The sequence below is a fragment of the Phoca vitulina genome, unplaced genomic scaffold (assembly GCF_004348235.1).
Source record: "Phoca vitulina isolate PV1807 unplaced genomic scaffold, GSC_HSeal_1.0 scaffold83, whole genome shotgun sequence".
Classification (NCBI taxonomy): Eukaryota; Metazoa; Chordata; class Mammalia; order Carnivora; family Phocidae; genus Phoca; species Phoca vitulina.
The window spans coordinates 1,640,064-1,656,221 of NW_022589786.1; the positions used below are offsets into that span (position 1 = coordinate 1,640,064).

At 39.4% G+C, this 16,158-nt stretch overlaps 1 protein-coding gene across 1 annotated transcript in view; it reads left to right on the top strand.

The window, feature by feature from the left end:
* The window catches only part of GZMK (granzyme K), a 9,824-nt gene extending 3,585 nt beyond the window's left edge, over positions 1-6,239 (top strand). The window contains exons 3-5 of the mRNA XM_032395326.1: positions 3,271-3,421; positions 4,197-4,466; positions 5,912-6,239. Coding sequence (XP_032251217.1) covers positions 3,271-3,421; positions 4,197-4,466; positions 5,912-6,085 — 595 coding nt within the window. The 3' untranslated portion in view covers positions 6,086-6,239. The remainder of the gene's footprint in view (positions 1-3,270; positions 3,422-4,196; positions 4,467-5,911) is intronic.
* The last annotated feature ends 9,919 nt before the right edge of the window (positions 6,240-16,158 follow it).

Consider the following 16,158-nt stretch of genomic DNA (forward strand, 5'->3'; position numbering starts at 1 on the left):
GGCAGGCGGGGGCCTCCCCACCATCTCAGACCGCCCCAGGGCATCCAGAGTAGAATGGTGTAGATTCAGGCCCTGGGGGCTCAAACCAGTTGAGCTTCAATCCCGCCTGCATTTGCATCCTGGAGTCTCCCCTTAATATCTGTGGGACTTTCTCAAGTTTGTTCATTCACCTGAGCCACAATCTTCTCATCTGCAAAGTGGGGATAATCCTAATACCTCCCTCACAGGACTGTTGTGAGGTGTAAATGAGGGACAATATGTAAAATGCTTCGCACAAAACCTGGCACAGCACAATAACGTAATAAGTGTTATATCATGTCATCAAGTTATTTTCTGTACCTTCCGTGGTAGTCACTGAGGCACAAGTCTGATGATCCATGCGTGCTGAGGATGGGACTGTAATAGCCCCTCTCCAACAGCCAGGTAATTCCCTCGTGTCTTAGACTAAAGAGACCTCCAGGGAGTCAGGACCCAGTCTTTGTCAGCCCTGGAGGAGTGGATCTAAGTAGAAACAAGGCTCAGTGCTGATGCAAACTGGCAGAGGAAATAAGGGGCTTGAAGGGGCTTGACATGGGGCTTCCAGAGTGTCATGGAAAGGAGCCTTGGACTTGGAATCACAAAAGCCGCGTTTGAGTCCCGATTTCCCTACTTGTCATGTGTGTCACCTTTGGCCAAAGAACCCTTCCACCAATGAGGACTATACCGCACATCAGCTTGAACAACACTGAGAAAGGGTTCTTTTTAAACCCAATGGAAATAATGTTTCAGTAGACAGAAAAAGATTACTGTGAGCAACACTCTGGTTCCTGCTCTGCATGTAGTTCTGTTCCAGGTAAGTCCAGGGTGGGACTCAGAAAACTGCATTTTAAACACACATCTCCAGAGAATTCTGAAGCAAAGACCACCTGTGGAGAAACCCTACAATAAACAAATGAAAAACACTGGTATTATTACATCTCTGTGTGAATTCAGACCTGGGTTTAGCTAAGGAGGTGGCATCCTAGAACTCAGGTAATTCCAGGTATCCTGTGGGCAGAAAAAATGGCCTTTCAGATTCCAGCTGGAGTGTATCAGGAAACAGAAAGTCAAAAAGCATTCATAGTCTGCTTGCGTTGTATTGGGTATTAACATGTCCCAGTGGAGGCAAAAATAACCAAAATATTTCAAAGGCATTAACTAATCAAGTACGTTGGTAAAAGATGAGGAAAACCAGAAATTTTCTCAGCAAACATCCCCTAATCAAAATTCATCTTCCACACCCACATTTGTACCCCACAGCCTTCCTTGTGTTTTTTATGCATGTTTCCATCTTTTCTGTTAAAGCAGTAGTCCTGGGGATTTGGTATCATTCTCCACCCTCCCCCCCACCCCTCCACAGTTTGGGTTTAATGAGTATGTTGAATTTGAATTTGAATCAATCCTAGGAAATCTGATCCACATCCTTTGAGAAATTTCATCCCCATCCTGATTTTGCAATAGGCAAACTTTTCAACAAATAGAGCTGAAATTCCCAAAATAAACCAAAATAAACTATTTTGGTAGAAACTGAAGAGTGGTCATTCCTGGCAGCCACAGTCCTGCCATAGGCAAACCCACCCCACTGTAGTCCTGAGCTCCTTCTTCGAACCTGAAACAACACTTTCTTCCTTTTTCTGTATGTTTCTGTGCCTTTTAATTCTTATTAATCTTTATGAATCCATATGTGGGAGTATGTGTGTGTTTTTATTTTTAATTGAAGTATAGTTGACATACAATATTATATGAGTTTCAGACGTACAACATAGTGATTTGGCAATTATGCACATAATGGGATGCCCAGCATAAGCATATTTACCATCTGTTATGAAAGTTATTGCAATATTATTGACTATATTCCCTGTGCTGTATTTTTCATCCCCCTGAGTTATTTTATGACTGAAAGTTTGTACCTCTTAATTAATTCCCTTCACCTATTTTGCCCATCTGCCCACCACCCCCCTTTGGTAACAACCACTTTGTTCTATGTGTCTGTGAATCTGTTTCTGTTTCTGTTTGTTTGTTCATTTGTTTTGTTTTTTAGATTCCACACATAAGCGAAATCCTACGGTATTTGTCTTTCCCCATCTGACTTATGTGGGTGTGGATGTTTTTATTATAATCTGTCTTAATCCCTCTTTCAAGTGACAATGAAATAGTTACATGTAAACAAGTGTAAGTCTTTCTAGAATCTTCCTTGTTCCCTAAAGGATTTGAAGGAGCTTCCTAAAGGCACACATTAAAATGGGATTTTTTTTAATAGAATGCTGAATGCCCCAAGGTGTTGTCAAGATCTCAAAAAAAAGAAAACATTTCTATTTCCATAACTAGATGTAAATGTAATTTGGTCGACATGCAGTAAATCAAATCAATTGTCGCACTATCAAAACACTGGTACTGGAGCTGTATATGACCAGGGATAAGACAAAACAAAGAAAAACAACTCTTGTTTCTTTATCTAACTCACCTGTTTCTATCCTCTAAATCTTCACAATGGAGTTATCAATGGCTACTAACCCTACAGTGTCTTTATTTCAAATTAGCAATGATTTTTCACATTGAGGCAAGTTTTCCTTTCTTGTCCAAATTATCTTTCTAATTGACAGGACAGAACATAGCTTATCTGACAGCCATGTAATGGATCTTATTCTCCATATGGCCCTGAGATGAGGTCTAGATATACCAGATTAGTGAATGCAGAGTTGAGTCTTTACTTTTTAGTTATTAAAACACTTAATGTTGGGAAGATGTAAGAATTTTGGAGATTGATGGTAGTGATTAAAGAACAACAATGTAAATGTATTCAATGCCACAGAACTGTACATTTAAAAATGGTTTAAATTATAAATTTTATGTTATGTATATTGTACCTTAATTAAAAAAATTAACAATGGTGGGTATAAATCTCAACCCACAACTCGAGAAATATAATTTCTTTTTACATAAATTAACATAATTTTGTTGTAAACTTGATCTCAATTAGAATTTCATTCCTTTTCCCCACAGTAGGGTATAAGTTCTGATATTCTTTTGAAATACTAGGGAATTGAGGTGGGGTGGGTCTGAGAGCAGGTCTTTGGCCCTTTATATCATCCTTTCATGCTTGGGTCCACTAAGACCTCTGTCACTCCACCTAATCCAAACAGGTTACTTTAAAGATGGCCTTTGTTCCTCTATGTTCTCCACCATTTCTACTCCCCACTGGGGTATTTGGGACTCGTTCTCTTCCTTCTATTCTCTTTGCTTTTTTTTTAGGCATGAAAAAGTCCAGTTTTTCCAAGTGATTTTAGGAGCACACTCTCTCTCAAAGAAAGAGGACTCCAAACAAACATTTGCGATTGAAAAATTCATACCATTCTCAAGACTTACATCATATCGTAAATCAAATGATATTATGCTGATTAAGGTATGTAGTGTTGCCTTCCTTCAATTTCTCCAGCATTCTTATACAACATAGTTCAGCTCTTATATCATCTACAGAAAAGGATTTTGTTAGCACCGTCCCGATGTTTGAGGTAAACGTGACATATTCTATAAGGGCCCCTTTTACTTTATATACTGCCTTGAAAGAAAGAAGAATTTATCACAAATGCATCAGGTCTGTGTTTAAACAAAGAAAAGCAACCCCGATGCTCACATATGTGGGAGGGGAACATCCCAACAAGCCCAAAGATCCCCACTGAAAGCTTTTTTCCCCAAATGCTTTTATCATTAGCAAATGAAAATTGCAAGTCCTTTATACAACCGAGCCAACCAAGTGAATTCAGGGACACATAAGTGAGTTATAACTTAGTCTAGACCATACTTAGTCTAGTCCAGACTTAGTCTAGACCATACTGAGGGGTCTTATCCCGCAGGAAACAGCCCAGCCCTCAAAGTCATGACCTATGGATGTTATTCCACAGAAAACCATCCAATGCAGAGCAAAGGCCAGTTTGCTTAAGACTGGGCAAAATTCCTGCTCTGTCTAAGCTCCCTCCCTGAGCATCATTGAGCTCTACAGGGATTGGAGAGCATTTCAGAAAAGTAACAACCACAAATACAGCTGCAGACTACCACCAAAGTAGATTCAAGAAGAGGGATGCCTTCCTAGACCAGAGGGACCACACAAACATTGCTCAGACTAATAGCAGAATACTACTGGGGACAAATGATAATTTATGTTCTTTTCAATCTGTCAGCTTCACACGGCTGCAACACTTGACAAACATGTCCAGCTGCTCCACCCAAGCTCCAAAAATGATATCAGAGCTGGAACAAAATGCCAGGTTACTGGCTGGGGAGCCACCGACCCACAATTTTTAAGGACCTCTGATACCCTGCATGAAGTCACTGTTACGGTTATAAACCGAAAACTTTGCAACAGCCCAAGTTATTATAACCACAACCCTATTATAACTGAAGACATGATATGTGCAGGAGACACCAGGGGCCAGAAGGATTCCTGCCAGGTAAGAGCCCATCCACCAAATAGACATCTCAGAATGCTGTGCATGCAGTCGAGCCTCCATGTGCTCCTAGCACAGAGGAGAGGTATGGAGAACAGAAAATCACAACTCCAGAGAGTCCTCTCCATTCCTGCACTGAGTTCTCTATTCTTTCTAATCTACCAATGTGAATGAGTCATAAGAACTTCCCCAACACATAAGAACTCTTTAAATGTTTGTGAATCAGGATGATAGACTGCATCTGATAACTTTTACAGGCTTCTTCCAAGGGATCTTACCATCCTTAGAAAGCCTACCAACTCTGAGGTCACTAGTGGTGTAAAATATAACTCCCTTCCCCCCAAAAAAACCCACCATTGTAGGCAATCAATAGAGAGGTGTTGGAAAGCCCAGATGCAAAAAGCTCAAATATATAGTATGTGTTTCTTAAATAATGTTGACAGATTGACTGAAAGGAAAGGAGGCATACTTTTCAGAATCTCTTGTTTCCTGAGGCAGTAAAAAAACATAGGTGTTCATGTTTGCAGGTGACACGTAGCACAGATGGATTACTAATTTTTAAGAAATTAGAATGCACTATTGAGATCATACTGTATTAAGCCTTGTTGAGGGGAGGACATGATGTTTTCAAAGATCACCTGTATCTGCCATGCCCCAAGATTGTCATCCCCTCAGCCTCTCTTTCCATGGCAACCAGAGCACAAAGTGCTACAGTTCCCCATGGGAGTGGCAGCAGAGGCAAAGGCTGCTCTTCAGATTTGAAAGCCCCCTCTTGTCATGCTGTCACTTTCCTTGACAGAATTGTAGTTACATGTTTAGGTCTGAGTCCTCAAGAATCTGTTCACGGAGCAAGTATTTACAAAGTGTTGTATTTGTGCCGAGCATTATATTCAATTACAGGAGAATGCAAAAACGGGGAAAAAAAAAAAAAAAAAAGACAGAGTCCCTGCCACCAATGTATTTAGTACGATACATTTCTCCTCTCTGCCCATCTCAGTAGCAACTTGATTTCAGATCCGTGAGCACCAAGATGAAATCCACAATTTAAACATTTCTTTCATTTCAGTGGATTCCTTTAAACTTTATATCTACTCATTCCTTAATGAATAAAGTTCTATAGTCGCTGATTATCAAAGGTTGTAAATATTAGTATCCCTAGACAGGGATATGGACAGAGAGACAGACAGACAGACAGACAAACAGACAGATGGACAGAAACATGGTCCCAGACAGAGATAGGGACACAGACAGAGACAGACAGATGGACAGAATCATTGCCCTGGCCAGAGACAGAGACAACCCACACTGAGTAAGGGGCTATATCAGGAACTCTTGAGGACACAGAGAAACCAAGGACCCACATAATAATCCTTTGAGTAACAGGTAATTAATGGTAGAAAAAGTTCAATAGCTTCTCACCAAGTATCTGTCTATTTTCTTCTTTCTAGGGTGACTCAGGTGGCCCCTTGGTTTGCAAAGGCGCCTTCTATGCCTTAGTCTCTGCAGGTCGTAAATGTGGTGATGCCAAGAAGCCTGGAATCTACACCCTAATAACCCAGAAATACCAGGCTTGGATTAAAAACAAGCTTGCTCCATCTCAGGCAAACTATGACCACAAATGATTTTCTTGGGTCTACCAGTTGCTTGTTTTATTTTCATAAGATGTCCTAGAGGCCACCTTTGTCTTTATATGTAGTTGGATGTAAAGTGGAGCACAGCTAGGGTCCACTCCTGCCCCCGTAGGACTGATTTTGTCAAGGAATCAAGTTCTCTTTCACATCTGTAACTGCTGTGTTTTTACTATGCTGATTTCATTCTGAATAAAACTTAGAAGACTATGTCCTTATCTTTTATGCAAATGAGAAAAAAGCAAATGATCTACTCCCCACTCTATTCACACTCCCCCAAAGGGCAAAAACAAAACAAGCCTTCAGCCAGGCACCAACTTCAACCAGGTTTATGCTGTGATTTCTGCTGTGGTTTTACCCTAAACTGCGCTTTTAAAATAAGAAACAGTAAATTCAAACACCCCAATTCAAGTGAAAAAAGAATCATCAAGGCTAATACAAATATTTAGGATAGTACTTATTATTGATTTCTGTCACACTTCATTCCACACAGGATTTAAGGCAATGTACAAAAATATATGCCATAAAACTAAATATGAAGTTAAAAATAATTTTTCCTCAAAAAATTAAAAATAGAAAATGTTATATGATCCAGAAATTCCACTGCCAGGTATTTATCTGAAGAAAACGAACACACTAACTTGAGAAATTATCTGTACCACCCCATGCTCACTGCAGCATCACTTACAATGGCCAAGATGTGGAAGCAAGTTAAGTGTTCATCAATGGAAGAATAAAGAAACTGTGATATATATATATATATATATATATATATATATATATATATATATATAATATTCAGTAATATATATAATATATATTATACATATATATGTATATGTTTATAATGTGTATGTATATAATATATAATTATATGTAATATATATATAATATTCAGCCATAAAAAAGGATGAAATCTTGCCATTTGTGACAACATGGATGGGCCTCGAGGGCATTATGCTGAGTGAAATAAGTCAAAGACAAATATCCTATGGTCTCTCTTATATGTGGTATCATCTACAGAGAACGGATTGGTGACTGCCAGAGGTGAGCAGTTGGGAGATGGGAGAAATGGGTGAAGGGGGTAAAAAGGTAAGAAAAAAAAAAAAATTTAAATAATAAATAAATAAATAAATAAATAAATAATTTGGTGAAGAAACTGAAGCAAGGGGGAAATGAGACCTTTGAAGAAGAAGATGAAGACAGGAGTGTTACTACCCAAAGGGCCACCCTTTTCTTCCCATACTGTTGCTAGAAGGAGTCGTGTTTGCCTCGTATGCTTCACAGGAATCAATACAAAAAGAGCAACACAGTCAGTTATATGAATTACAGTATCCAGGAAATAAAAATCAACTTATCTGCCCAGACATAGGACCACTGGTGCTGATACAGGGCCTGGAGAGGACTTTTTGGGGGGGGTCTGTGTCAAAGGATGCTGTTCCAGGGCTCCCACATCCCTACCGACTGGATCAGATCACTTGAGAAGATCCTTCTGTAACACACATTGCCCCGACTCCTTGCTCAGACATTCAGACTGAATGGGCTTGAGGTGGGCCTGGAAGTCTGCATGGTTTACAAACAATTCAACTGATTCCTATAAATGGGCAAATCTGAAAGCCGCTAATAGTGAACATCCTTAAAAACATCTTACAAGAAAGAACAATTGTTCTTTTATAAGCCCTTCGGTGTGAACCGAGGACTGCAGACCAGAGTGCAGTTCAGTCAGTGTCCCGGAGGGTCTCACTGTCCTTGACTGTGGCCGCCCCGTAATGAGAATCTGACAATTTCTAATCTGGTGGCGGAGGACAGGGGAGTCATTCAGGCTTCTCCTTCAACAGTCGGAAACCAAAAGGTTATTCTCAGTCTCTATATTTCATTTGGGTTTCAGAGGATGCATAGTGCTCATTTCTAGGTGCCACCATCGGGTTTCTTACATTCATATAAAAATGGATGCTTTTATTTGTTTGTTTGTTGTTATGGTTCTCAGGAACCACTCACCAGGACTACTCTACTAGAAATACTTTGACAAGTGGAAGCACTGGGTTTAAAAGGAACCTAATTAAAATTATAGAACTGCTTTGAAAGTAAGTAGTAAAAAAAAAAAAAAGTAAGTAGTTAAAAAAAGGTTCTTTCAGTATTCCATTTTGTATCATTTTGATTCATTAAAAATATGCTGATTTTGACCGATAAATCCCAGACTATATTTCCTAAGAAAAGAAAGGGGAGGGCGCCTGGGTGGCTCAGTTGGTTAAGCAACTGCCTTCGGCTCAGGTCATGATCCTGGAGTCCTGGGATCGAGTCCTGCATCGGGCTCCCTGCTCGGCAGGGAGTCTGCTTCTCCCTCTGACCCTCCTCCCTCTCATGCTCTCTGTCTCTCATTCTCTCTCTCTCAAATAAATAAATAAAATCTTTAAAAAAAAAAAAGAAAGAAAGAAAAGAAAGGGGAAATTGCAGAGACTCTGAACTCACCATTAAAAAAGAATTATATATTTCATCTAAATTCCAAATCCAATGGAATATATAGTTGCAAGTCTCTTTAATCTAGCAAAAGGGTGGTTGAGATTCCTTCTGATTGCAGTTGGGGAGTATCCTGAAAAGTTTCACTAAAACCTGACACTTGTTTTGATTTTAGACTCCATGCTACTCCCATCCAATGGTCAAACTAGATAAGATTGCCAGAGAGGAAACTTCTGTCAACAGCTATGGCAGATCTGGTGGCTCTTAAATTGGAAGATAAACAGTTTATTTTGACAAGTAGCTGATGATGGAGCCCACAATTGAAAAGTATCCCTCATCCTCCTAGGGAAGCAATATTTTATTAAACATATCAAAATCTTCCCAACATAACCTAAAAGAATATGGTGTCTTAGTTTGGGGAAGTCTGTCTTGGAGACAGTATTTGATTCCATCTATGACCTCAAAGAAAAGCTGAGAGTAAAAATGAGGTAAATATCTTGATTGTGAAAACTGCTCAAAAACTTTAGGGGAACATGAATGGCTGTTGTCATTCTAAATTATCCCATTTTTCCTTTCTTCATGATGTGGACAGAGCATATTTGCCTTCCCCCCAGACGCTGAAAAAAGCTTCATGCTTTATTTTATGTCCAACCAGCTTTAATAGAAAGTGACAGCCCTAGAAATAGGACCAGTATCATGCATGAAATAAATCAATATAAATTCAGGTGGGTGACTAAACCAGTCTAGAACCAGGTAGCAGAATTAGTCCTACTGTCTGACCCTCATAGTTTTTGCACATAATAAATCTCCACTGATCCTGAGATGATAGGAAAAGCAGTGCTTCCCACTTGATTGCTTCAGAAAGGTATCTCAATAAAGGCGAGAACTGCTCTGAGTCTGTCAGAGACACTCTTCCTCTTTGACTAAGCTCTTGGTTTATGACGGGGCACACACATGATGGAGAAAGACACTGTTCCACCTGTCTAAGGGCGATGCACCCAGATCTCTCCAAAGCTTACAATTTCACAAGATTACTGAGGCACCCTGCACAGCTACTCATATATTCTCTTAAGAGAGATTTGAGGATCAAGTGCATGCTGGCTGAACAGATGCTCCTTGTATCTGGAATGATTCAGCCCGGCTTTTAAGGTTTCACACATTGACTTCCTGTTTACTAATGTTAACTTGTTCAGCCCTTTTGCTGAGTCACATCAGTCAACTCCAGATTAGCATGAAGAGATTGTGTTCATTTTCTTGTTTTGACCGTAAATGTCGATGTAACAGCCTATTAGAAACCGCCGATGGGGTCTACACTGAGGTTTCTCTTGAGAACTTAGGAGTAAGTAGAACGAAATTGTCCTCTGAAAGTTAAAATTTAAACTCCCTAGATACTGGCTCAGAGCAGAGATCCGCAAGAGTACTCTGAAGAGATGTTGAGGTTCACAAGCTTACAAGACAGCCTGCAATCTGCTTGAAGGTTAACGACTGGCAAGATGAGTGACCCAGTCTGAAGGGGAGGAGGACAGCCATGCGTACAGGGAAAAGCAGGCGACACAGGCAGTGGACCAACAAGAATTGATGAGGAAGGGAGGGAGGTGAGCCCCTAGTAAGCCCATTCTCACTTTAGCCTGACTTCACTAAGCATTCAGCTGCCTTACTTGGTCTGTTTCTAATCCCATGCTCACCAAGCAAACTTCTGTGAGCATTTTGCTCCCTGTGACAGTGATTTCTTATTGCAAATTAATAAACATTTTGCTTTTCCGTATCTATGATAATTTTTTTAACCTCTAAATTAGGGTTATTTGAATTTCTCTTTAAGAGTCAAATCACTCTGTGTGCTGATAAAAATCAAGTTTCAGTCCCTGCAGTAATGAAGGTCAAACCCTGAACTTTGGTAAATTCACCAACGTAATGAATATTAACTACCCCATGAGAATTTCCAACACATCAACAGCCTGCCTTTCCCCTGGAGAGTACTCTTGGCATACCTGCTCTGGCCACAGGCATGAAATGTGCTCACACTTGGAGCATCTATACATACATTATCCCATTAGTCCCCTGATTATCCAATAACTCCAAGAAAAATGATGGTTTTTCAGCTGTGTTCTGTCTGGTTCACCTAGTAGCAGAGAGTGCTGGTTTGCTACACATCAGCCATCTCCTCTCTTCTCTGGTAACAAAACTCAAATTTTACTTGGAGCCACAAATCTATACAGCTTAAAAATGGTGTTTTCCAGCCTCTTTCGCTGCTAGAAGTGGTAAAGGAGATATAAGTGAAAAATCACTGGCTGGGAGCTTCCAGGAAGTTCCTTTAAAGAGAGGTGTTTCAGTAGGAAAGAGTGCCCTTTCCCCCTTCCTTCCTCCTCCTACTTGCATGATAGATGTGGTGGCTAGATCACTAGCAACAATGCTGGAACCATGAGGCAAGCTCGAATAGAAACTAAGTGTTTATGGCAGTGAAGCAAAAAGGAGTCTTTATGTCAATCCTGTACTCTTTACCTGAGGACTTCTTTTACATGAAAGAAAATAAACACTTGTGTTTAATCCACTATTATGTGGAGCTTTCTGTCAAATACGTCCCCACTCAATCCTACTAGATGAAATCAGAAACCTAAAATTTCTATCCCTGATGTATGCTCCAATGACAAGCATATGTCTTTATGCCCTTATGTCCAGATCCTCCAAAATCCCAAATTCCCAAATGGCTTTAGCTTTCCACCTTGTCCTATTTAAACAAGAATTGATTCAGAAAAGTCACTTTTAAATGCTATAATCAATAAACAACTTCTCCCTCACTGTTCCATCCTGTGGCTTAACATGAAGAAAATGCCCTGGCTTACTTGAAAAGATATTTTTATCTTAACCACACATTGCTACATGGCAAACATTCTTGTTCCTATTGTCAAAATAATGCATGACACTCAGTAATCTGTAACCTTATTTTCTCCTTTTGTGTATATTTTGTAAGGGGATCTTGTGGAGTTGTTTTTTGTGAAGTTCCATGAAAATAATGTTTTCTGGCATCTGAGGTTTTCATTTGCTTTATTATTTCACAATCATTTGAAATAATACAGCAGTTTTTTTCATCCAGACTACAAAAGCAACTCCATTGGAAGATAGTGGGATATAATAATACCCTTAATATTAGTAATGTTGTAGAAAAACAAAACAGGCCCACATGTGGTCAGACCAGCCAACTGTGCAGAGTGACTGTGTTAACAACCAATTCAGACACACTCCCTAATGGAGCATTCAGAGAGATTCCTTCATTCATTCATTCACTCAACAAACACTTACTGAGCTCCTCTATGTACATGGTACTGGGCTGGTTGCTGGAGATACCAAGGGGAAAGGACACAACTCCTGCCCTGCAGAAACTCACAGTCCAGTGAACAAACATGGACCTGCAAATAAACAAATATACCATGCTCCAAAAACTATTACAAAGGTGACATGTAGAGAATAGTAATAATGGAGATACATACAAAACAACTATATTATGATCCAACAATTGTTATAATGGAGACATGAACATGAGAACAGAAAGCTTAGTCAAATGTGAGTTGTTCAGAATTTGTGCAGGACAAACAATTTGCTCTACCATTCTGGGCCTATACATTTAAAGCCTGGTTCTCTTGTAGTTTGTCAACAATTTCCCAAGGTAGAGGGAGGGAAAGATCTCGATCACCGGATTTGTACAACTCACCTTTGACCCAGATAAAAGAAGACAATAGCTCCAGCAATTGCGGTAGTGAAACCCCTGTCAATAAAGGTGAACACATATACTCTTCTTGAGAAGTCGGCTCTCTGTGTGAGTTAACTCCACCATAGACACATCCAAGGCTAATCAATATGTGCAGCTATTTCTCAGGAGAAAATGTTCCATTTCTCTCAGCAGGATGATTCAGTTTATTCCGTGAATCAGAAATAATTCTTAATCTGCCCTTTTAGAAGCTTCAGGGACCAGGGAACAGAAGAAGAATTTGTGAGCCTTAACTTGACATGGGAATCTGGGATATACTCATCTCAAACTTTGCCTTGCCTGCAGCTTCTGTTCACGTACTGAAAAAAAAAAACCAACTCAACAGAACATTCAAACAGAAGTTGACTAAAATATTGGTTTCCATGGGCCACCACCCTGTTTTGCCAAGTGGGGGATGGGCACACCTCACAGTGCGATCTAGTCACTTTAGCCTGCACAGGCATGGGGGTGTTGAACTCAGCTTTATATACACAAAGCCTCCATTCTCTTTTTGAGTGTTCTTACCTTTATATCTGTGTAGTTTAAATGTATTATATTATATCTCAGATTAACTGCCTAAGTCTTAGGAAAAATCTATTTCAAAAAATATTTTAGATGGAAATAATAGAATTATAGAAATCTTATTAGAATTTATGCTGTAGGTGCACCTGGGTGGCTCACTCAGTTAAGCATTTGACTCTTGATTTCAGCTCAGCTCTTGATCTCATGGTTGTGAGATTGAGCCCTGCGTTGGGCTCCCCACTCAGTGGGGAGTCTGCTTGGGATTCTCTCTCTCCTTCTTCCTCTGCCCCTCCCCCTGCTCTCTCTCTCTAAAATAAATAAATAAATCTTAAAAAAAAAAAAGAATTTATGCTATAGAATTCACCATACCATTGGCTCCATGAAAGCTGGGACCCATATCTGTGTTGATCACTACTGTATAGTGAGAACTTAGCATAAGACCTCACATGTGGTGACTGCTTAATAAACACTTGGAAGTAGATGGATGAGTGGGTAGATGGAATGGATGAACGAACGGAAAATTTATTATACTGATGAATAATTGAAAAAAATAAATGATGAATTAATAAATCTCTATTTCTGGAACCATTTAAGAATATAGTGAAAATAAGACGAAACCATTGAGGGAGACAAACCATAAGAGACTCTTAACTCTAGGGAACAAACTGAGGGTTGCTGGGGGGAGGTGGGTGAGGGGATGAAGTAACTGGGTGATGGGCATTAAGTAGGGAATTTGATGTGATGAGCACTGGGTGTTATATGCAACTGATGAATCACTAAATTCTACCTCTGAAACTAATACACTATATGTTAATTAAATTGAATTTATAACTGGGTGTTTTACACAACTGATAAATTATTGAGCACTACATCTGAAACTAATGATGTTCTATATGTTGGCTAATTAAAAAAAGAAAAAGAAAAAATTTTTAAAAAGAATATAGTGATTATATGCTTGAAATCACCTTCAAAAATTGTTCATAAAGGCAAGGGATAAGATGGTGTTGGGTGTAAAGTGGGTGACCTAGCAGGTCCCATGATTATCTGATAATTCTTGGAGCTCCACAGTGAAGAAAACATTGTATAAACATGGAGTACTATTATTTACTTGAAGGTTTCAATGAGCCATCCTTTATTTAAGTCTTGATAAGCGTTTTCATTGATTTGTAAGAAGGGAAAAAGGGTTAAAGAATTGTATGCCTGGTCTGAAAAGATTGCTTTGAACATTACTTGTTTTTGCCTTGTCATCATTGTCTAAATACTACAGTAGTTTAGTCACATTTTAGCAATATTGAATTTAAGTGGTTATTATGTTTATTTTCATAAAGTACTTGATCCCTTCAGTTCATTGTATGCCTTAAAAGATTTAGAAATGTTAATATTTTCCAATTCTGTATTGTTAGGGAGCAAGAACTTCCTGTCCCCTCCAAGGTCCTTCCAACCAAAGAATCAAATTGGTATGAGATAGATTAAGAGGAGAAAATCATATTTAATAGCAAAAGTACAGGGAATCCACTCAGACATGGAAATTCCAAAAACATTCAAGCAAAATAAGGTATATATGCCATTCTGAATTAAGGAGTTGGGGGTAAGGGTCTGGGACTTCAAAGGGAAGGAATGCAATTCATAAGAAGAAGAAAAAGAGTAAATGTTTGGTAAACAAATATTTGCTGAGCTCCTTAGAAACAATAGGACATAGAAGACTTGGATCAGACAGGTCTTTCCAGGTTCTTCCATGTCTATCATACCTAGTTCATATCATAATGTAGTTATCGATGGTGAGAGCTCTCTTCTTGGAAGAGTTGCTCCATCTAAACTCTTTTTCAGCAGCTGAGGGAGTAGAGGGGAGTGTAAAGAGCTTTTCTTAAATCTACTGGGCTTCCATTGTTTTTTAAATCAAAATAGTCTTCATGTCAAAGTGGCCATCTTGGGGTGGCCTGCCCTTGGTCCCTACAGTATAAAAACTACACTTTCCAAGGGGCCTGATGAATTTGATGTGATCACTATTATACCATCTGGGTAAGCAAGTCTGAGGACAGATATAACCAGCAAATCTTGTTGATGGTGGTATTGATGCAAGAGATGTCAGATAACTTGCAGCTAACCCAAACTTGACTACGTGATTTCATTTAGAAATTGTCAAAGGGGTTGAGGTCTTGAGCTCTGCAGAGAAAACTTTTCTTTTGACATTTTTTCCTTCCCAAATGTCATTCTATGTGCCTTGTTTGTCTCAGGAGGGTTCTGTGGTACTATTAATTCTGAATACCTACTCCTTACCCCAGAAAGATTGCCATAGAAATATTACTCCCACACTGTAGTAATAGCTATGTCAGGAAAAACAGCCCCGAAATTCTGGGGTTGGAATTGCAGTTGGAAATGTGGGGAATAGGGAGAGGCAGAAAGAACAAGAGTCATGGGGGAACCCAACCAAATACTTGAAGGCTGCCGTCTTGGTTTGAGTTTCCGCAAAGGAAGATCCTGAGGCACAGGTTTGAGTGATATTGTGATTTATAAGGAATATATATTTGGTCACTCAGATGACCAAAATATATTTCTCATATATATATGGTCATTGCCACAGTTCCTGGTTCACAGTTCCCAAAACCCTTGGAATTTCCTGAGCAATAAGAGCAATGGAACCGTCTTTGTCATTGTATTTGTTCTCTTGTCCTCAGTTCCTGAAAATGCTTCAGAACCAATAAAGGTAAAATGGGTGTCTTTTTTTTCATAACAAGCCCCTTTCCACCACAATGGGATTACGTTAATGAGATGAGTTTTAGAAGGCACCTAAGGATGGAGGCTGGTTTCCAGGGCAGGAATAAAGGGCTAGAACTTTCAGTCCCATCCCCTGATGTCTAGGGAAGTGAGAGAGACTGGAATTTGAATCAGTTACCAATGGCGAATGATTTAATCAATCATGCCTTGGTAATGAAGCCTCCAAAAAAACCCAGAAAGAGGGGGTTCAGAGAGCTTCTAGGCTGGTGAACCAGAATGCTTCCACATGCCATTATGCCAGACCCCAAACTCCACGAAGACAGAAGCTCCTTTGTTTGGGACCTCAACACATGTATCTCTTTACCTGGATGTTGATTCACATTCTTTAATATCTTTTGTAATAAATCAGTAATCTAGTGAGTAAACAGGTTTCCTGAGTTCTGTGAGCCACTCTAGCAAATTAATTGAGTGGGTCATGGAAATCTCAGATTTATAACCAGATGGTCAGAAGCATCTATAAGAACCTGACTTTTTGATTGGCATCTGAAGTGGGGACAGTCTTGTTGGACTGTGCCTTTAACCTGTACAACCTGATGTTATCTCCAGGTAGATAGTGTCAGAATTGAGTCAA